This window comes from Penicillium arizonense, assembly GCF_001773325.1.
Source record: "Penicillium arizonense strain CBS 141311 chromosome Unknown PENARI_contig027, whole genome shotgun sequence".
Taxonomy (NCBI): domain Eukaryota; kingdom Fungi; phylum Ascomycota; class Eurotiomycetes; order Eurotiales; family Aspergillaceae; genus Penicillium; species Penicillium arizonense.
Window position 1 is genome coordinate 266,955 of NW_019173304.1, and position 20,413 is coordinate 287,367.

General features: G+C 48.9%; 7 protein-coding genes across 7 annotated transcripts; 3 read left to right on the top strand and 4 right to left on the bottom strand.

The window, feature by feature from the left end:
* Positions 1-96: 96 nt before the first annotated feature.
* Positions 97-1,356, bottom strand: PENARI_c027G04775 (uncharacterized protein; the record flags this gene model as incomplete). The annotated part of the gene is made up of 1 exon (XM_022636071.1): positions 97-1,356. The coding sequence occupies one exon, from the start codon at positions 1,354-1,356 to the stop codon at positions 97-99; it is 1,260 nt and encodes a 419-aa protein (XP_022484077.1).
* A 260-nt stretch (positions 1,357-1,616) lies between these two features.
* On the bottom strand, positions 1,617-2,321 carry PENARI_c027G09725 (glutathione S-transferase family protein; the record flags this gene model as incomplete). The annotated part of the gene is made up of 1 exon (XM_022636115.1): positions 1,617-2,321. The coding sequence occupies one exon, from the start codon at positions 2,319-2,321 to the stop codon at positions 1,617-1,619; it is 705 nt and encodes a 234-aa protein (XP_022483995.1).
* Positions 2,322-3,420: 1,099 nt separating this feature from the next.
* On the top strand, positions 3,421-9,266 carry PENARI_c027G12495 (uncharacterized protein; the record flags this gene model as incomplete). The annotated part of the gene is made up of 11 exons (XM_022636147.1): positions 3,421-3,585; positions 3,647-3,801; positions 3,865-4,058; positions 4,120-4,227; positions 4,287-4,496; positions 4,550-4,646; positions 4,722-4,801; positions 4,902-5,108; positions 7,083-7,250; positions 7,296-9,188; positions 9,253-9,266. The coding sequence occupies 11 exons, from the start codon at positions 3,421-3,423 to the stop codon at positions 9,264-9,266; spliced, it is 3,291 nt and encodes a 1,096-aa protein (XP_022484110.1).
* Positions 9,267-10,910: 1,644 nt separating this feature from the next.
* On the top strand, positions 10,911-11,761 carry PENARI_c027G10934 (uncharacterized protein; the record flags this gene model as incomplete). Its single annotated transcript, XM_022636133.1, has 2 exons — positions 10,911-11,187; positions 11,241-11,761. The coding sequence occupies 2 exons, from the start codon at positions 10,911-10,913 to the stop codon at positions 11,759-11,761; spliced, it is 798 nt and encodes a 265-aa protein (XP_022484121.1).
* A 199-nt stretch (positions 11,762-11,960) lies between these two features.
* Positions 11,961-14,062, top strand: PENARI_c027G03338 (methylisocitrate lyase ICL2; the record flags this gene model as incomplete). Its single annotated transcript, XM_022636057.1, has 6 exons — positions 11,961-12,348; positions 12,412-12,700; positions 12,757-13,169; positions 13,260-13,683; positions 13,749-14,002; positions 14,055-14,062. The coding sequence occupies 6 exons, from the start codon at positions 11,961-11,963 to the stop codon at positions 14,060-14,062; spliced, it is 1,776 nt and encodes a 591-aa protein (XP_022484096.1).
* Positions 14,063-14,639: 577 nt separating this feature from the next.
* On the bottom strand, positions 14,640-15,386 carry PENARI_c027G10402 (putative NlpC/P60-like cell-wall peptidase; the record flags this gene model as incomplete). The annotated part of the gene is made up of 1 exon (XM_022636127.1): positions 14,640-15,386. One exon carries the CDS (start codon positions 15,384-15,386, stop codon positions 14,640-14,642), a length of 747 nt encoding a protein of 248 aa, XP_022484017.1.
* Positions 15,387-19,263: 3,877 nt separating this feature from the next.
* On the bottom strand, positions 19,264-19,758 carry PENARI_c027G12139 (uncharacterized protein; the record flags this gene model as incomplete). Its single annotated transcript, XM_022636143.1, has 1 exon — positions 19,264-19,758. The coding sequence occupies one exon, from the start codon at positions 19,756-19,758 to the stop codon at positions 19,264-19,266; it is 495 nt and encodes a 164-aa protein (XP_022484024.1).
* Positions 19,759-20,413: the final 655 nt, after the last annotated feature.

The following is a 20,413-nucleotide window of genomic DNA, read 5'->3' on the forward strand; positions in this document are numbered from 1 at the left end:
TTGTATCTCTTTCTATGCCTGGGACGCCCCGCCTCCTAGTGGGGATCAAATTTCTAAGAATCGAAAGCATCCGGCTGGAGCCTCAGTGCTAGCACTTTATCGTCTATTGTTCTCACTGCTGACATTCTGACGAATCCAGGTTCTCCATTCCTTGTCACCCAAAATCGACCTTACACGGGCCTCAAGCCACTCGGTGTTTCCCCAGAAGCCCCACGAGGCTTGAAACCGGCACCAATCCACTAGGGCCGTCTCCCAGTGTCGTGTGAACGAATACCAGTCATATGCATCCGCCTCGCCATCCGGGATGAGTCTCTTACGGTAATACTCGAGCAGCCGCCTCTCGCCATCACACATCAACAGCTCCTCTGGCAAATATTCAATATCATCAACCAGCATATGCAGAGGAACCGAGCATGTAAACAGTTTGGCGAGGTCACAGACACCAAGGCCCAGCCCAACATACTGAAAGTCAAAGAACGCCACCTTATCTCCAGTAAGGTTCGTGAAGAGATTCTCTGACTTGACGTCGCCATGAATGTACGATTCAATCGGCCTTCCAGATGGTGTTAAGAACGACGCAGCGATCTCAGCCACAGATAGTGATGATCCTTCGAAAGGTTCGCACAGCGCTCCTGACCACTCTGAGTCGGTGTCCTCGACAAGAGAATTGTACTCTTTGCGCCGTGTCGCGAGGTACGTGTACCCTCCATTGAGCCACAGCCCGTTGCCAATATTCTTGGCTGCGCTTTGTCTTTTTATTGATTCTTCAAGGGGTGGCAAGACGTGGTTACCAATGTCAAGGCCGTTTTGTGGCAGATCCCGTGTACGACCATGGAAGCGGGCTAGCCAGTCTATTGCCCCATGGACTTGTGTACTGTCCAGCAAACTCCGTTTCTCGCCTGCGACTGGGAATCTTTCACGCAAATCGACCATGATGGTGGCCATGAGACCTTTAAGTTCTTGCTCACCCTCCTGGCCGTCCATGCCTTTAGTCGAGGCCAGGCATTTGGCAACACCAACATCTTCGTCCAGCAGTGGGACCAAGTGTCTGTAGAAATGCTGCTCTACCTCGTAGCTCATCATTTTTCGAAGGTGTCCTTCATCTTGTTTGCCGCCGCTTTTGTTTGGGGGCGAGATGAGCTTCAGGATGAGAGGATAAATTGACCCAGCGGCTCCCTTTTCCATCCCGCAAAGCTTGTCCATATGCTTTGCTGCTTCTTCGGTGGAGGCCTTGGCAGTAATGGCACAGATTTGTCCATAACCTGCCCACAAGGTCTGCAGGGTGGTGCAAGAGACGAGCTTCAGCGAGTGCCACGACAGCATGATGCTAGCGACGCGGTCGGCCGGTGGCGCCATGGTGGAAGCTGGTAAGAGAGTGATCACCTGCCTCCAGAACGACCCTTTTTATTCTTTGGCCGATTTGGGTGAGAGTGTTGACGAGGTTTGTGGATATACATTATCGTTTGTTAATGTGTACGGAGCGGAGAATTGGATTATCCGCTCCTTTCATTTGTATATGGAGTTCCAAGCATTTATAATTTCTATGAGTTGTGATTCACTATATATTACACTAATATATAACCGATCGTTTCTTCATGTTCCAAAGTTCAACTCCTTTAGTAAGGGAAGATAAACTGCTGCGGCTTCGGGCCGAGGATAGGCACGAAATCATCACCCTCACAAATTTTCATAGCCTTCTGATACGCAGGGCGATCACCAATGCGCTTAAGATAAGCTAGAATATGTTTATGCTTCTCCGTATCGAACTCAACTGGACTGAAACCTCTCATCGTCGTCAAAGTGCAAACAGCCATGATATCCGCAGCGGTGATGTCATTTCCTGCCAGGTAAGCCCCGGTTTCACCTAGCCGCGTCTCAACCATCGACAGCGCAAGCTCGTACTTGGCATTAGCCGTCTTGACATGAACTGCTTCCGGGTCGTTGCTCAAGAGTCGTGTAATCAGCACGCGAAACATGGTTGGCTGGAACGAAGCGTTGGCCCAGTGGTACCATTCCAGGTACCGGATGTATTCTTCGCCGTCCTTTGGTGTGCGCCCTAAGCGACCCTCTCCGTACGCGGCGATAATGTAGTCGATGATAGCACCGGATTCGGCGAGCACGACCTTGCTCTTGGTGAATGGGGAGCTGTCATCTTCAATGACTGGGGCGGTGCCGGACGGGTGGAGGTCTTTGATTGATTGAGGGGAGAAGAAGGGATCGCGTTTGTGGAAGACGTAGTCGTATTTGATGCCGAGTTCTTCGGCGAGCCAGACGATGCGCTCGGATTGTGAGCGGCCGAGGTGGTGGATGGTCAATGGCATATTGGTTTGGAGAAGGAAGGTATGAGGGTGTGAGGCCGTGGCGAGGTAAGTTCTTCCCAGGAGGTATAAAAGCAATACAGGTCGACATCATAAAGTAATCGAGGCAGAGGGACCGAGGTATTTATGTGCGGCGAACAAAATCGGAGATATGAAGCTCTCCACTACCTCCGCTTTACATCCACTATACAAGTACACACGTAAGCGCTAACACTCCTTTTTCCGATCCTGGTCCTTTCAACTGCTACAAGTATTCGTGTTAACCTATTTGGAATGACTCAATGGGCATGCGACGCCACCGCCAAACGCCCAGAGACGGAGCCGTGTTGCGTCCATAGACCAGGAAATTGTTCATGTTACAATAGCAAGTCAAAAATGAGAAAGTACGAGTGAAGCAGGCATTCTAGATCAAGAAGTCCCCAAATCAATAATCAGATCATTTGAAGCTCTCGATCGAACAAGCTGATTGGCCTATCACGCTGCCCTTGCAATCGCATATCTCCACTGGAGGGGCATGAAACCCAATCACCTCTGTGTTTGAAGCTTCAGCGTGGATGTCTATTTAATGCGGTGTAAAGCCAATAGCAGACCCACCGTCCCTGGTTTTTGAACGTGTGACCAACGGTTATGTCAATGTCGTTGACGCTGGTTTTGGCGACCCTAGCATTCTCGAATCGGAATCTCAAGATGAAAATTACTACAGGGGCAAGTTATTCACCAAAATCGAAAAGAGGCATTACTGTACTATGACGTTGGGATCTTGTGCGAGTCTGGGGAATCTTCAACATTTTGTGGGTCAACGATCGGACAAACTCCGAAAGATCATCAGAACACTAAGGACACCAAACACCGACCAGTGGCGAAACGGCAGGACAGATATACGCCATTGGAGGAATAGATCATTTGAATGGGGCATTTTGAAGGTTTGTTCCTCCCCGAGTTCCTGCCCTCGGATACCCCTCAAAATGGTTTCGGCATCGACACCGCAATAGCAGCAACCCGCAATAAATGCCGATCCACCCCTGGGCATCTCTCGGTGCAAATGCCCGGACCTTGAACACAACTGCAGTTTGCACTCCATCAAGAGAAAAGCACATTCAAAATGCCAACCACGTCTGTTGCGCTCGTTGCTCTAGCCTTCCTAGGACAATCATTGGTACCTACAGTCAAAGCTAGCAATGTTCCTGCCCAGGCGCAGGTGATCGACCAAAGAGCTTTCAACGTCTTGGATACGACTCAACCGCCAACCGAATTCAATGCAAAGAGTGTACGGAACCCACCATTTATGCCCCCCTAGTATCACATTTAGCCAATGCTTTTCATTACAGATTTTCGTTCCTCCAGGGCATACCGAAGATAGCCTTACTCAACGCCCATTCCATGTGTACGACAAGGAGTTCTTGAACATTATCGGCAAAGCTCCAACTCTCACCCGGATTGCGCACTCGCCTAAGGACCCCTTATTTCACGAGGCGGTCGTTTGGTACGTGGTCCCGATGTCACAAGAGGAATCTCATATCTAACCACTCGAGACTTGTTATAACAGGTCAAAGGAAACAGATGAAGTCTTCTTCGTTCAGAATGCAGGTGCCAAAAACGCTAGCACCGGCCTGAACAAGTCGGCTATCATAGAAAAGATCTCTCTGGCAGACGCAGCTGCTGTTTCCAGCAAGAGTGATGCTGTGGGTCTGGTAAAGATCTCTACGGTCCCTTCATCGCCGATGGTGATCAATCCAAACGGTAAACTACGATACTGCTCTAGCGATATGACAGTGTTTCGGCCGGTCTGATGATAAAATAGGGGCAACCAACTATCGGGGTGAAATTATTTTTACTGGTGAAGGCCAGGGCAATAAAACTCCCCCTGCGCTCTGGCTTATGAACCCACAAAAGCCATACAATACGACTGGTTTGTCAACCTCGCCCGCTGCAAACAAGTCTGCCAGATAACTTACCAAGACCACCTAGTTCTCCTGAACAATTACTTCGGTCGCCAATTCAACTCTTTGAACGATGTAGCCATTCACCCAAAGAACAAAGACATATATTTCACAGACACGATCTACGGATACGTGCAAGACTTCCGTCCTGCTCCAGGTCTGCAGGATCAAGTCTACAGATTCAACCCCGATACCGGAGCCGTCACGATCGCGGCGGATGGGTTTGATCACCCCAATGGTATGTACCCCAAACAAACCCAGTCAAGTCATGCAGACTAATTTATTTATCAGGGTTGACTTTCTCGCCTGGTGGTGAATATGCATATGTCACCGATACCGGTATTGATAGTGGCTTTTTCGGTCTGGATTTTACTCGTCCCGCTTCCATGTACGTTTCTTGATAGCCTTCAGAAACTCTTCTGGCTTTGACTGAGTATGGTATGCTGATAATCGTATTATATAGCTATCGCTTCGACGTGAAAGAAGATGGCACGTTCGAGAATCGCAAGACATTCGCATTTGTGAACTCCGGCGCCCCTGATGGTAAGTGCAAGACGTCCACAGATACCCACCGTTCCCAATTCGAATCTTGAACTATATACAGTGATAAAGATCATACGCTGACATTTTCAATTGTGGTTAGGCGTCCATTGTGACTCCTGGGGCAATGTATACGCCGGGTGTGGTGACGGTGTTCAGGTCTGGAACCCCTCAGGCAAGCTCATTGGCAAGATCTACCTCGGTTCTACATCGGCGAACTTCAACTTCGCTGGGGTTGGTCGAATGGTGATTTGTGCTGAGACAGATCTTTACTATGCCACTTTGGCTGCCGCGGGGAATTACGTCGATAGTGAGATGTGAAAATCTCCCTAGCTAAGATAACAAGGAGATGGCAGATAGCATGCAGCTGGTAAATATGTATGACCTAATGCGTATCATTAAGGTCTCAGAATCTCGTTCAAATATTCAGAATAGTGCATATTTTAGCTTAACCTCTTCCCAGGTTCAATGTAAATTCCGTCGGCCTAGGGATTCGGGTTGCGGGTAGGGGGTTTAACTTGAACAGGTTCATGCATGCACAGGTCGCCTTTTTGGGTAAAGAAATGGCTCTCTAAGCCTCTACGGTGGTATAACCAGGGTGCCACTATAAAGATATTGCTATACGAGGTTGAAACCCTTGGGGGGAGGGACCGTAAAACCCCCTCTCATGCCAAACAAAAAGTATATATTCTTGGTAGCCACATGCCACAGGAGTATTTAATGGAAACGAAAGCTTTAAGTTGCTTGATACTGATAGAGTCAATCTTTTGTGTCCCTTTGGTTGAATGGCGCGCTTCTTTGTCGGTTGTTCAAGTGTTTCATCATTCAAATTTCGTTTCTTTTGAATACTTGACGGGCTTCGACGCAAAGAGGGTTAGTTGATTGATATAAGGTCGGATACTGCTTAGAGTAGATTCTGGCTACCGGGGGAATTCGGCAAAAGCTAGGCTTACTGTGTACCAGGAAGGCATCCTTCTCCGCACTCTGTGGGAGGAGCTATGGGAGGATTCCGGCATTTCCGATTGATCCCACTGCCCCTGGCAAGTAGCATGCATTACTAGAGTCCATTCCATGGAGATGATGGAAATTCAAGCAGCCGATATCACATCCCTTGCTGACTATCACAGAAGCGAAGGTTGTCCTCAAAATGGAAAGCCTTCCTCAACTGCTCGCCACAATGTGGAAATGATAATGGGAAGCTGTTGACCCCGGCTTGAACCCGAGATACACATGGGCCCCCGGCAGGGAGTGAGCCGATCACGTTTTTTCATTGCAGCCCAGCCTCGTTGGGATTGTGGTCGGGAGTCAAAAGTCAAACTCTCTTCAATTGTCTGGTACCCCACAAAAGTGTCCGAGTCACGCGAGAGTGTACCTAATGCTACGCTTTGATTTCAATTCCAGCGTGTATGCCACACGACTTGGCCGTTTCCCCCTGTCCTCTAAGGCAGTAAGTATAAACAGATAGCCTGCTCGCCAGCGACATGGTCGTGGAACAAATAATGTAACATGGCTTGGAGCTAATAGATAGCTCCGCCACAGCGCTGATAGGTTGGTGACAAAAAAGTGTTTCTATCAACACCGTAGGGTGAGACTAAAACTCGGCTCTCGCCCGGAATTGGAGAAAGGTCTCCGCACGGGATGACGATAGTGAGCCAGCGAACCAGTATCTCTGTTTTGTCATCGCCAATATCCACCGAGATATATATGGAAACTCTGTTATGGCCCTCGGATAAGGTGTGTGTGGGAAGTGCGGGGAGGGGACTATGGATATATATCTCGCGCTCAAGGGAGCAAATGAGCTGACTATCATGCGAGACCGTTATTGTCCAGGGAAGCAGAAGTGTTGAAGTATAAATAGGGAATTGTCCCCTCAAATCTCCAAGATCGCCAACCCCCGCATAGGCTTATCTCCGTAGATTCCCTATCACTTGCCATTCGCTGTTCTCTCCTCTCTTATCTCTGTTTACCATCTTCACTTCTCGATAAATTACTTCTTGATTTTATATTGTTCCTCAAACACCCTTGTGAATGGGGGTTTTTAAACATCAACTTGGTATGGAAAACATTAAAAAGTCATCCAGTTCACATCCCGACGTCCCCTCAGCGCGGGGAAACGCTCCGTCACCAAGGAGGACCGCCCAGAAACCGAAGCAAACAAAGAGTCGCAATGGTATGGCCGTTTAACAAAGTCTCGGGCAAGTTGTCAACTTTGACCTCGCTCAAGGTTGAACAGCAAGTCGGAGGTTGCCCTTATCAACAACACTAACGGTCTCCACTTCTATAGGTTGCGTCACTTGCAAGGCCAAGCGGTTGAAGTGCGACGAAACCAAGCCAGCTTGTCAACAGTGCGAGCGACGCAAAGTCCAATGTGGAGGATACAAGAAAGACTTCAAATGGCGGCCCTTCGAAGAGACCAACTTAGCCCCTGGACGCCCTACCAAGACCAAAAAGGGTAAGTGTGATTCCGGTGGAGCTTGGCATATCTAACACTTAGCAGCCAACCAGCAACAGATCAATTTCGATAGCTTTCCTACTCCCCCGACGACTGAACAATCGACATCTCCAATTCGTATACAATCACACATCCATCGATCTCACTCCCCACCCGGATCGCTGCATAGTTCCCCTATGAGCATCAACAGTCTTCCGTCGGAAGCACATTCCCTCGACGATCTACCCGATAAGCAAGAAGATGCTTCCGTAACACAGCGCAGTGCACCTCTCGACATTAATGTCTCATTGTCGGCCGACTCTCCTACTTTCAACTTCCTCTCCTTGCTGGAACCATATCAGGATTCACTATCGCTTGCAGACTCCTTGGCATCTAATGATCTCGAGTCCGGTCGACGTATGTCGTTTGGTCTGGAGGAACTTGTCCACGATGCACCGGGTCTCAGTTTCTCCAGGTTATTGGAAGAAGAAAATGATGACATTGAAGATATTATCCGACAGTCGGATCCAGGGCTTGGACCATGGAACTTCCAGATAGCAGAGCCAAAGTCCTTTGATTTCAACGATATAAGCATTCCAAGCAGCCCGTCACTGCCACCAGAGAGCCCCGAAATGCTGGTGATGCGCTTTGACAAGCTCACCTGTGGCATCCTGTCAATCAAAGATGGAGCTACTGAGAACCCATGGAGAACATTGATCTGGCCGCTGGCAAAAAATACACCGGCACTTTACCATGCAATTTTTGCCCTGGCAGCATTTCATTCGGGCAGGGACAATCCCCATCTCCGTGTGCAAGGAGTGAAGCACATGCGCCAGAGCATCAACTCCCTTGTAGGGCAGATTCAGAACATGAGAGCAGATACTGCACTGGCCACCAGTCTTGCTTTAGCATTTGCGGACACTTGGGACCAACACACCCGTACCTGCATACAACACCTACGCGGAGCGAAAGCGTTGATGTCCCAGGTTGTTGCCACCGGAATGCAAGGAGACGTCAGCAAAGACGAATTGGACCGTATCCGCTTCTTGTACAACACTTGGTCCTATATGGATGTTATTGCACGATTGACCTCTCTAGATGATTGCGGACCTCGAAACTGGGATTCTTCAATGTTCGAGCTCCCACGTAACGCGGTTCACGATATCGACCCATTGATGGGGTGCGCGACTACTCTGTATCCTCTTATGAGTCGAGTGGCCAAACTAATCCAGCATGTGCGGAAAAGCTCGTCAAATACAGTGTCGATTGTCGCTCAAGCGATGGAGCTCAAAGGTCTGATTGAGGATTGGGTACCCCCACGTTGGTTTGAGCCTCCCGAAGATCCTCACTCTGAAGTGCAACATAGCATTCAAGTCGCTCATGCCTACCGTTGGGCTATATTGCTATACCTTCACCAAGCTGTTCCGGAAATACCATCTGAGCCCGCCGATGAGTTAGCAAAGAGGGTGCTGATTCTCCTCGCCACTGTTCCCTACACCTCACGGACAACTATTATCCAAGTGTTCCCCCTCTTGGCAGCCGGATCAGAGGTCGATGCCGACGATGATCGGAAATGGGTGCTGGATCGATGGACCACAATCCAAGCCCGGTTAATGCTGGGTGGAGTGGACCGCTGCCTTGAAGTCTTGAAAGAGGTCTGGAATCGTCGCGATAAAATGAATGCAAGAAGGGATCAAGAAATGGCTCATTCCCGACGTACCGAGTCTATCTCTTCCGCTGACAACGAGAATTTGGACTCCACATTCTGTAACTCGGCCTTCGGCAGCTACAATATGAATAGCGCTCGCAGGACTTCGATAGCTGGGCAGCCAAGGCAGCCTGCCTCAAGGTCGGCGCGCCGAGGCTCTGCACTTTCATCGTTGGAGAACATCGAGTTCGAGAGAACTGTCCGTGGCAAATTGCATTGGGTGAATGTGATGGCCGAATGGGGATGGGAAGGTGAGTTGATAACTCCCAATTACGGGTAGACCAGCAGCACAACCTGACCTTGCGGATCAAACAGTTTTCATCGGCTAGCCTGAACTTATCACCTATGAATTCCCAGCAATCTTCGCCAGCCCAGCCTGTTGTATTAATTTGATGACTAACGACCCAGCGTGCAAGCCTTCTTTTGTCTCTTTATCGGAATATCCTGAGTTTGAAATTGTAAATTGCGCCCTCGACTTGCTTTGGCGTTGAAACAGCGCGGCGTCTCGAGACCAGGTCTTTTGTTGATGATTTATGACAACAATGCTTCTTCGATGGAGAGGCTCCTCTATCAAACTATGATCTACTCTCTGACTACAACTCTTGCTCGATTTAGGAAACGGTGTCCCACCTTTGCTGGTGAATCACCAGGCTCGTACTGCCGTTCCTATCTATATTCAACCATGCAATACTGATTCCTCACCTTGGAGGAAGTCCCCAACGCAACTTCCCATACTCGACACTTCGTCAAAAACCCACACGCAATACGGATCTGTCAGTAATATAATATCGACCTGATCAGCCTGATCAGCCTGATCACCAACCCATGCACTTCATACCCATTGCTACGCCCGTCCATACCCAGAGCTCTTTCCGTCAAGCCATGCTATTTTTCCTCTTTTCAAAAACTCGCCCGCTTGCATCCATCCGATTCGCGACTTCTTGAAACCACATGCAATCAGTAAGCCCCGTTCAGTTCCAATAGCACCCGATTTGAGATACCCCTGGAGATAGCAGGATGTTCAATGGCTTTCAGTACCATGCTATCAATAGCGTAAAATCATCATATATCCCATACCTCATTGGGTTTCATCTCAGCTTCCACTTCTGTAGTCATCTCTGTTACAAGTATATAAAGATATTTACGTAGCTCACCCAGTGTCACAAGGTTTCAAGTGCGTAGAGAACTTGGTGGATGCCGCCACAATGTCCCGGAGATCCGTCTAATCAATAACTCCCATGGCGTGGCACATTGGACTTGGACTTACTCTTTGAATACCCTTTGCACCAGGAGATTGGTATGTATGTGGTATATCTCATGTACTGCAAGCTATCTAGTCTAAGAAGCGGACAAGCAAAGCTTCATGCAGGAGGCTTTGAGCGGGTTCCAATGCGAGCCCTTGTATTAGAACGACTCGACCAAGTAGGCCAAAAGAGACTGATACATCACGAGGTTCAAGCAACGTCTGGTAAATTGAGGTTTAAGGTTTAAGGTTTCTGAAGGACAATAGGCAGACTTGAGGACAATAGCACCTACGCCTGATTGGCCAAAAAGCGTCTCTCAGAGGGATGGAGGCAGCAGGTAGACCATATGATATTTTAGAAGACCAATCACAAGGACCTCGTGCCTGGAACCCCAAAACTGGCCAATGGCGAGCAGAAGGGGCTGGTATAAAAAGGCTATTGTCCCGTTTGGGACGGCTTTCCATTTGGTATTGGCCAATGAGACGGACTGAAACTGCTTCCTGGGAGGTCTCTGGACAATGGTCACGCTCGCTCAAGGAGGAATCCGCATTATCGCGTCCTGTAAAAGAATTTCTCTCTCGATTGGAAACTCGTCCTTCTTCTAACGTTCTTCTTCTCTTGACTTGCACCACAGCTTGTTTCGTCTCATATTTCCACTGCTTTTCTTGCTTTTCTTGCTTTTGCTCGCTTTTTATTGTCTTTCTTCGAATCTTCTTCTTTTTTGTCAGTATGTCTTCTTTCACGAAGGCCGGCTTGCAGACTCTGGCGACCACCTACGAGGGTGGACCCGCTCAGCAGTCCGATGAGCATGGCGCTTTCGAGTATCTGCTTGGCAATGGACCCACCCAGCCCGCCATGGCTGTGATCAAGTGGGATATTACCATGATGCTGTGCAACCTGATCATGGTTGTTGACCCTGGCACCCCAAATGCCTTGTTGCTGCGTGTGATTCTCACCCCGGAGTTCGCCTGGTTCGGTGTCCACTGGGCTGGAGCCGAGCAGTCTGGTAAGTGCATGCTTCATGGTTCGGGGTGATATAGGCTGATAAGTTTGGTTAAGTCCCCTTGGAGTCCTACCTCGAAAACCTCATCAGTATCATGGACAATCGTCCGCTTATCGCAGAGGCCATTCAACACAAGCATCTCGGATTCAATGGGCCATGGGAGGCACTGGTCGCAGCTTTGGCTGAACATTTCAATGTCAATGCTAACTCCTTGGCGGATCATGGAGAGGCCTCGGAGAACAACACCGTTGATGCTGATGTCACCATGGAGGAGGCTAGTGACCATGGGTCTGATGCCATGGTTTCATGCCCCAGCTTTCCCAAGGAAATGGAGATTGACACAGTCGAGATTCGCCCAGCCAGAGCAACAGCGAGGCAACAGCCTCTGGCCAAGACGCAGCCCATTGACACCATGCACCCCGCGCGTCGGGCTACCCTCAATCATCCATTCGATTATGTCCCTCCCCGCCTCAATCACCCATTCGATTATGGGCCTCCCCGCGGCACACACATTGAGTCTTCCCCGAGCCCTGACTACGAGGTGCCTCCCCGGCGCAACGGGCGCATGTACCGTTAGAGGTAAGTCTGATGCCAAGTCCGTTATTTGTCTGAAGCTTAGCTAATGACAAGGATTAGTCAGGTGCCGACTATCGGCAGTCTCCACCCCCAGAAAGCGGGCCGAGGCTGCGGAGGGTCGCTCTCCCTCACCTTCCTCTTGTTTTGTTTTCACTTCTTGAGCAATTCTTTCCGGATTGTCACCCCGGCCTCCTACCAAGATGTTCCGGTCAATTCGTCGCGTGCCTCGATCTGTCGCTTTTCTGTCTGCTCCGTCCCGGGCATTGCGCCCATTCACGTGCGGCTATCCTCGGATGGCGCCCGTTCAACCCCCCATCTCAACTACACTCCCCGCCGACGCGTACCAGCTCCTGTCCACCCAAGAAAAGGCAGGGGAGGCTGAGGACGCTCTTTTTGACCAACAAATTCAGGATGTGAAATCCTGGTGGAGCTCGCCTCGTTACGAAGGCATAAAGCGCCCTTACTCCGCAGCCGACGTTGTGAGCAAGCGCGGGTCCCTGCAACAAGCATACCCCAGTTCTCTGATGGCTCGGAAACTGTTCAATTTGCTCAACGAGCGAGCGGCTGCTGGGCAGCCTGTCCATACAAGTGAGATTCCAGTCAGATGTCGATACGTTTAACTCTTATAATATTAACATCGCTTGTTTTCAGTGGGAGCTATCGACCCAGTACAGATGACGCAGCAGGCACCAAACCAGGAAATCCTCTACGTCTCTGGCTGGGCTTGCTCTTCCCTCTTGACTAGCACCAACGAGGTGTCCCCCGACTTCGGCGATTACCCATACAACACAGTCCCCAACCAAGTCCAGCGTCTCTTCAAAGCCCAACAGATGCATGATCGCAAACAATGGGATACGAGAAGAAAATTGACTGCTGATCAGCGGAAAGCAACACCATACATTGATTACATGCGGCCAATCGTCGCAGATGGCGATACTGGGTATGTTCACACCTGCCATCGAGGGAGGGAATCATTTGCTAATTCTACTGAAACAGACACGGTGGTCTGTCAGCAGTTCTCAAGCTCGCCAAACTCTTCGCGGAAAACGGTGCCGCGGCTGTCCATTTCGAGGATCAGCTCCATGGCGGAAAGAAGTGCGGCCATCTTGCGGGCAAGGTACTCGTACCAATGGGTGAGCATATCAACAGACTGGTCGCCGCCCGATTCCAGTGGGACATGATGGGCTGTGAGAACCTGGTCATTGCCCGCACGGATTCCGAGAGTGGTCGACTCATCAGCAGCGCAATTGATGTTCGTGATCATGAGTTCATCCTTGGCGTTGCAGAAGATGTGGACCCTCTTGCGGAGACCCTCCAAGCCATGGAGCGGGAAGGTGCCTCGCCATCGGAGATCGACGCGTATGAGCTTGACTGGGTTAAGAAACACAAACTGGTTACAATTGATGAAGGTATTTATTCTCTCATTCCTTACTACTTCTTTTTCTTTTTTCTTCCCCTTTGTTTCGCAAACACCAGACCACCCTACTAACTTCTCCCAGCTGTCGATGCCCATCTCGCATCAGAGGGCGCACCTCAATCCTCTCGAGATGGATACAGAGCCTATGTCAAGGCCAATCCTGATCTTCCCTTCTCTCGCCGCCGGGCCCTGGCGAATGATTACGCCAGAACCCCTCTTGTCTGGTCTTGCGACATCCCACGTACCCGTGAAGGATACTACCACTACCGCGCCGGATTCCCAGCTGCAACCAAGCGAGCGAAAGAGTTCGCACCGTACGCAGATCTCCTCTGGGTGGAGACTGGTGACCCAGACGTTGAGAAGGCGGGCAAGCTGGCTGGACAAGTTCGGGAGGCGTACCCTGGCAAAAAGCTCGTGTACAACCTGAGCCCGTCGTTCAACTGGATGGGACAAGGATTTACCGAGGCCTCCCTCAAGTCCTTCATCTGGGACATTGCCAAGCAGGGGTAAGCCTTTATTTTATTATCTCACCCTCACCTCTCGATGAGATGCACTAACTCTTTGCCTTTAGATTCGTCCTTCAATTGGTCTCACTCGCCGGTCTGCACACAAACGCCACCATCACAACAGAGCTGTCCCGCGCATTCAAGGACGAGGGAATGCTGGCCTACGTTCGTCTGGTGCAGTCTCGCGAGAAGGAACTCGACGTCGATGTCCTAACCCACCAGAAGTGGAGCGGCGCTCCTTACATGGATGGTATCATGGGGGCTATCCAGAGCGGAAGTAGCAGCAGTAGGAGCATGGGCGAGGGAAACACCGAGAAAGGTATGTTATTGCCTTCGCTCCCTTAATATTCGTTGCTAACCCTCTGCTCTAGGTTTCTGATATTGAGTTGCAAAGATTTTAGGTACTTGAGAAGGTTGTCGTCTCCTTTCTGTGCGGCGGCCTTGTACTTTTCTTCTTTTCAAGTTCAGCATGAAGGATAGAATAGTTGGCCCAATATCAATCAAGACTGCCGCTCCTAATCACTCATATGCGCTATGTTCTATCCATCGTATTTCGTATCCATAGTCAGATCCGACGTGTAATGGTCATTGCTTCACTTCTGAATCTGGTTCTTCATATATAACCTCTACATATCTCTGTTTGTGCGTATCTCACATTTTCTCCTTCCAAGTTTTGCCTTCGCCACCTCTTTGTATGGTTAGCTGTCTCTCTATGTTTGCACGGTCATGTCCAGATTCTACGATAGTGATGTCCTGCCATACATATATGGCACTTTCGAGTGGAGTAAACAAAATTCATTTTCCTTCGCTTTCTGACTATCTGATCCACCCGGGAATACATCTGAAGCTATTCCTTTCCCTCCGTTTGCTCAACCGCCACAGTCGTCACAAGAACTATACATGTACCAAGAATCGGTTCCATCCCTGTTCAACCCCAAAATTCTGCAAGCTCCAACTTACTCCTTAACGTGGTTGTAGCGGTAGGGCTTGGCCGTGAAACTACCAACCTTCCAACCAACAGGGCGCTTGTACGCGACACAACCGTAGGTACCGCGGCACTCAAGCGTATTGTACTCCTTCTTAGAACTGTCGGCCCACGACTTGAACAGAGTAACGTGGCCAGCAGCACCGCCAGTACCGGCGCCAAGCGTGCCAACAAAATCACCGGGCTGGAGGTCGTTCCAAGAGATAGGCTTCGCAATCTCCGGGAGACTGACAGTGTTGAGGCCTGGGGCAGACGCATGGAGAGCCATGCTAACGAATCCCGAGCAGTCGGTGCGGTACTTGCGGCCATCTGGGTCCGGGTAATAGGCGGACATGGAGTATGGGACGTGGCGTGAGACCCAGTACTCACCGCGGGAGAGGATCTCCTTGCGGCTGATCTCGCCCTGGTAGGATGAGCCGCCGTCGCCAGAGCTGCCGCCGCCGCAGTCCTTGGTGACCATGCTGTCTGAGCCGGTCTTCACGTAGTAGTCGGAAACATAGCAGCCGTCGGAGGTCTTGTCCCAGATAGCGTTGCCCTGAATGTTTTCACCATAAGTCTGGCAGCTGATTTTGACATCGACACCCTTGTCGTATGTCTTGACAACCGCCTCGGTCGTTGAGGCACCTTTGCGGCAGTTGACCCCATCGGTAGTGATTTTGTACGCATTGGCCATAGAGAAAGCCGTAGCTAGGGTCAGAGCCAAGTTCATGAGCTGCATATTGGCGAATAGGGGCAACTAGGAAAATTCTGCGTATTGGTGATCGTTCGATAAATGTCGCCGTGTTTCTGAGGACTGCACTTCCTTCGACGACGCGTTCGAGAATAAGACTTTAAATTGAAACAAGGAAAGGTGAAATGTTTGAATGGCTTGATGCTTGTAACCAGAATGTCGTGCATCAGGCCGGACATGGATACTTATACTTTGACTGGTGCGTCGATCTTTACCAGGTCTAATGACGGTGGATTGAGCATCAACTAACAGGATCATCGCCGAGCAGAATTTGTCTAAAATTAGTGCTAGGAAGTTTATTTACGAAAGCTGAGATGGTATTTTCGCACTAAGCAATGGGTTGTAGACGACGGAGCACTATGACCGAAATGTGATTGACGCATTTGAGCCGGTTTTCCCAGAACTTGAATCCTCATCCGCAAAGAGCTCGTAATTAGGCTTTCTTAGTCTCATTTTCTCAAAATACGAGGAAGACGATGTTCGCTTCAGAAGATCAATCCTACCTTGGGGCTAAAACGATCGCCTATATGAAATATCCGGGGTGAATACGATCTGGGGCCTGAAGGTTCCGGATAAGCTTCCAAAAATAGTCCCGTTTCTTCACCTTAGCCTCGTCCTATACGAGCCGCAGGGGCGATCGGCAGGGTCTAACCTAAAATAAGACAATTTGGGTCCAAAGAAAACACGAGATTGCTTGGCAGGGCGAACACGATGTAATAACTATTTTCCGGATAGGACGCTAAAAAAAGTGTCCCGTTTCTTCCTATACGAGTTGCATCAGTGATCGGCCGGGGGTTATACCTGTAAAGGAGGCAAACTGCGAGAGAAGAAACACGGGATTCCTTGGCAGGGCGAGTGGGGTCGACAACCCACTTTAATATTGACGAACGAGATGAATACAGTATAGTACGGGGAATTGTCTTGGAATAGACCTTATATCATGTATGGGAACAAAAGAATTGCGATGTAAACCTGAACCGTAGTGAATGATAAACAAAACTATACTACCAAATACAGTCAGATCTACTCAATACAAGGTAAACAGAGTAGGGATAACTTTATCATGACTCGACAGCTAGACCCTGGTTTCCCATTCTAGTAGCGTGTTTGGAATTGGACTTACTGTGAGGATGGGCGGGGCCTAAAATTCATTGCTGCTTAGCCACGCAGGTTCTAAGCAAATCGATTGCTTTGGCATGCCGACCTATAGATCCCTAGGTAAAGGCTAGATTGGCTATGCTTGTCAGCGTGTCGGGATGGTCCGCGCCGAGCCTTCGTCTTGCGAGAATCTATATCCGGCTGGTCGAGCTGCTCCGCCTCCTCCCACCTGCCCTAATTCCAATACGTCGACGTAAGGTTGGCTGTACTCCTTAAGGTGTCGGGGTGGCCCTCCCCAATCTTGCTTAATCGCATGCACCGTCGAAGAATATCACTTTCTTACTAGAAATTGAGCAAGCATAAGAAATAGGAGGCAAAATTAGAATTGTTCTTGGTCTATAGGAGCAAAGGACCGTGTCGACGCAATTCCAGACGGCAACATGACTTCCTGAATTCGGTGGCAGAAGCGCTGGCCAGTTTTTTGGGTGGTGGAGGATCGAAAGAAGAGTCGAATCATGACGCTGAAACTGGTGTAGCTTAGGCTTGCGAGCTGTGGGCACAGCCACACCAAAAAAATGCCAGCCGGCGGTAAATCCGGAGACCACTTATATCAGATACAGAAAGGGAGAGGGACTCGCAAATCGAGAAATGAGAGAACTGGAACCCTGAAAAGGTTCGGTGTTCTGTCCTATATTTGTTGTTGGATTTCAGTTTGTGGATCTAGTCCTGATTAGACGGTATCATCGCAGCTGATTGTCGTCGCTGTCGTCAGCAGAGGATGGTTGCTCCCTTCCAATTTAGCCAAGTTTACACGATGGAAATCTTGGGGCTTCTAGAATTCACGTCACTATCAGAGCAACTCTTACCCTGACTATGGCATTCCATCCTACACGGAATTTGGAAAATCTTTCCATAAATAAGATTTAATTTCATTCAGGCTATTCCGTCTTGTGAGAAGTGACCGTGCACGGCAGTTCACGTCAATCGCCAGTCAAAGTCAAATGTCTACTGGCATTTTCCACTAGACTCGTCGGGCATTTGCTTTTTACTCCAATGTTACTCTTTCATGCTGACCTGACGCATATTTGAGTGGGATTTTCATTGCTTACCAAACAGAATCCACTTGCGCAATTTCCAATACTACCGTCCGCTTTGCAACTTCCGCCTGAAGGGATCTAAAGCACTGTTAGAGAGTTCATTTGATGCTCAATAGGTAAGGATGTTTACCGTAGCAGGTGTTTTTCCGGCAGCCAGAGCAGCACTGAATAAGGCCATGAGAGTAACGAAGATGAATCGCATAGTGATCGAAGATAAGTTTTAGCTTGTGAATTGGCGGAAGATGTGTATGCTTGATTTAGTTCTGAGGAGGGGAAGAAGGATAGTATTTATAGCAGCCTATCGCACATTCTCTGTATATGTCTCAAGGAGAAGGTACTTGTAAATTCCGTTACCTCTCTGAAATGCAGTCTCGATAGGAGGGAGTGCAGGAGATGTCTAGTCTTGCGGAGAATGTTATGTCCATGACCATCGATGTAACTAATACCAGTTGTCTTCGAACAAGACAGGCTAAGATGGCATACTGCAAGCAGTTCACCAATAGAACTCATCTAAGCCCTGAATACTAGTCGTTTTTCTAATACTCCGGCTTTTGGCCCTTTCTAACGCATATAATGCGCGATTGGCCTCGGAAAATACTCTGGAAATTTAGAGATCAAAGCTCGGACTCCTTGAATGAAATAGAAAGTGGCCATCGGGACCTGTAGCTCTGTGCTGTAGATTTATATTTTCCAACCTCGCGGTCATTCATTCCAGTCAATATTATATCTCGTTGGCATCTCTTTTCGGGTTTAACAATGATAGTTATTTCTTGATTCGCTACTGATAGCTTCTCGGCTCTCGGCAAAATTAGCTCCTTAGGTTTGAAACTCGACCATGCTGTCCCACGTGAACCGGGCAAGAATGAAATTCCTTGGTACGGCCCCTTGATCCCTGATCGATGTGTCACTGGCTGGAAATCCCCCGACGGGTGATCATCTTCTTGGTGTGTGAAATCTCTTGATTGGGTTTACATGCACGATTCACTCCTGCAACTTCTTTACTCTGGGTTATTACATCGTAGAAGGCGAAGTTGTTTTTAAAACTACCCTACATGAGGACCCGAACCTATCAATAGTTCCGAGTCTCCGTCATATGGCCACGGGTGGTTGCACAACGAAGGATACATACAATTCTCTCGCGCAAGCCGATAATTTTCTCATTTTCTGAAGCGCTTGATGTACTCCAATTCGTGATGCCTACCCACGGCGCTAAAGATGTTTTGCTACGAAATCAAAGCGGATTGAAATATTCGATAGGCCAAGTTCTCACTACTCGGTGACACAGCTACAAACAAGGAACTAGGAGATAACAATGAGAATTTCGCATGTAATTGGACGGCTGCATGGGGCTTGCCCTTAAATTGAACAGCAATTATATACGGTTGGAAGCCGTACGTAGGCGGATCGGAGACTCTACTGTTTCTCCAACATGCATGTTCGCAGGGTATTCAAAGTCCACAATATTTGTGATTGGATACAAAGTATTAGTTTAGTATCATCTAAGCCAAATGGGCCTCCTGACAAAAGCACAGAAATTGGGATCGGGCGCACGAAAATAGTAGTACATATATAACTTCTTGTACAAATCATTGATTGAACCCAAAAAAAGAAAGCACGATGTGCGATATGCAGCAATGAAAGAATGATATGATCCTTTTGTAAAACGCATTTTACATTCCGAAAAAAATAGCCGACGCAAAGAGTGTGGAAAAGACAACAACGGCCTTGACGCCGAGATGGACGGGTTTCAAACTGGCATCTGCTCCAGATGTGCTTGTGCTGGACTCCGAGCCCGATGTTGTGGTCGATGACTCCTTGGTGCCTGTTGTTTTTGACGAAGAAGTCTCAGATGCAGTCGGGTAGGACGTAGCAGTGGCGGTCGCGTTGGTCGACCCGTAACACCAAACATCTTTCCAGGCGACGCCAGCGTCGTAGAGGCAGTCTGTGAGCTCTTGGACTGACTGGTCAACAGCCAGACTGTAAAGGGCACAGTCGTCGTCATAGGTAGTTACCCCTGCAGGTTTCGCGCATTTGGCAAGGAGTGGCTTGTATCCATCGGAGTTGGGAACACCACATGCGGCATCTTTAACAGGGAGTTCGTATTGGGCTGAGGTTCCACACGCAGTGCTTGTGGCCGCGGCAGCTGTTGCTGTGGTTGTTGACATTGCTTGCAGTTGAAGTAGTATTGAACGAGTGGATGATATATGGATATCTTGTTGTGCTGCTTTGAAGTGGTCAATATATATTTACTATGAAAGTCAACGTGGTTCATATGAATCTTCATACTTCCTTGACGGGTTCGGGCCGATGCAATCATTGGCCTCTGTCCCACCCCGGCTATTTTTAGTCGGTGTACTCGGCCTTGTACTTTCACTCATTTTTATGACTGCCAAGGCGGATGGATCTGTTCGTTTGAGCATCTGGTCTTTAACTGATACTTCCATGATACCAGATGGTGGCGATTAGGTCAAAGACACCAAAGCCAGACAGACCCTCACTTCATTTGCTTTATGTGGGTCTTTACCTTGCTGGCTTTTTTTTTATGGTTCGCTCGAGTATTCTTGATGTTTAATTCACTAAATGACTATACAAAATGATGACCTCTCGGCAATTCCCGTTTCATTTCTCCCGAGAGTAATCTGGAGGCTCCGTGGTCGAGAATGGAGATACGGGGCCCATAATATACACTGGAAACTCAAATTCACGAATAATCGTCTGGGCAACGAACCTTGTTAGTAGCGAGGTCACAATAAATGGAATTGCGTCTTCTTACCTTCGAATAGCCAAGCAAAAATCCGAGTCTCACATCAAGCCTATATG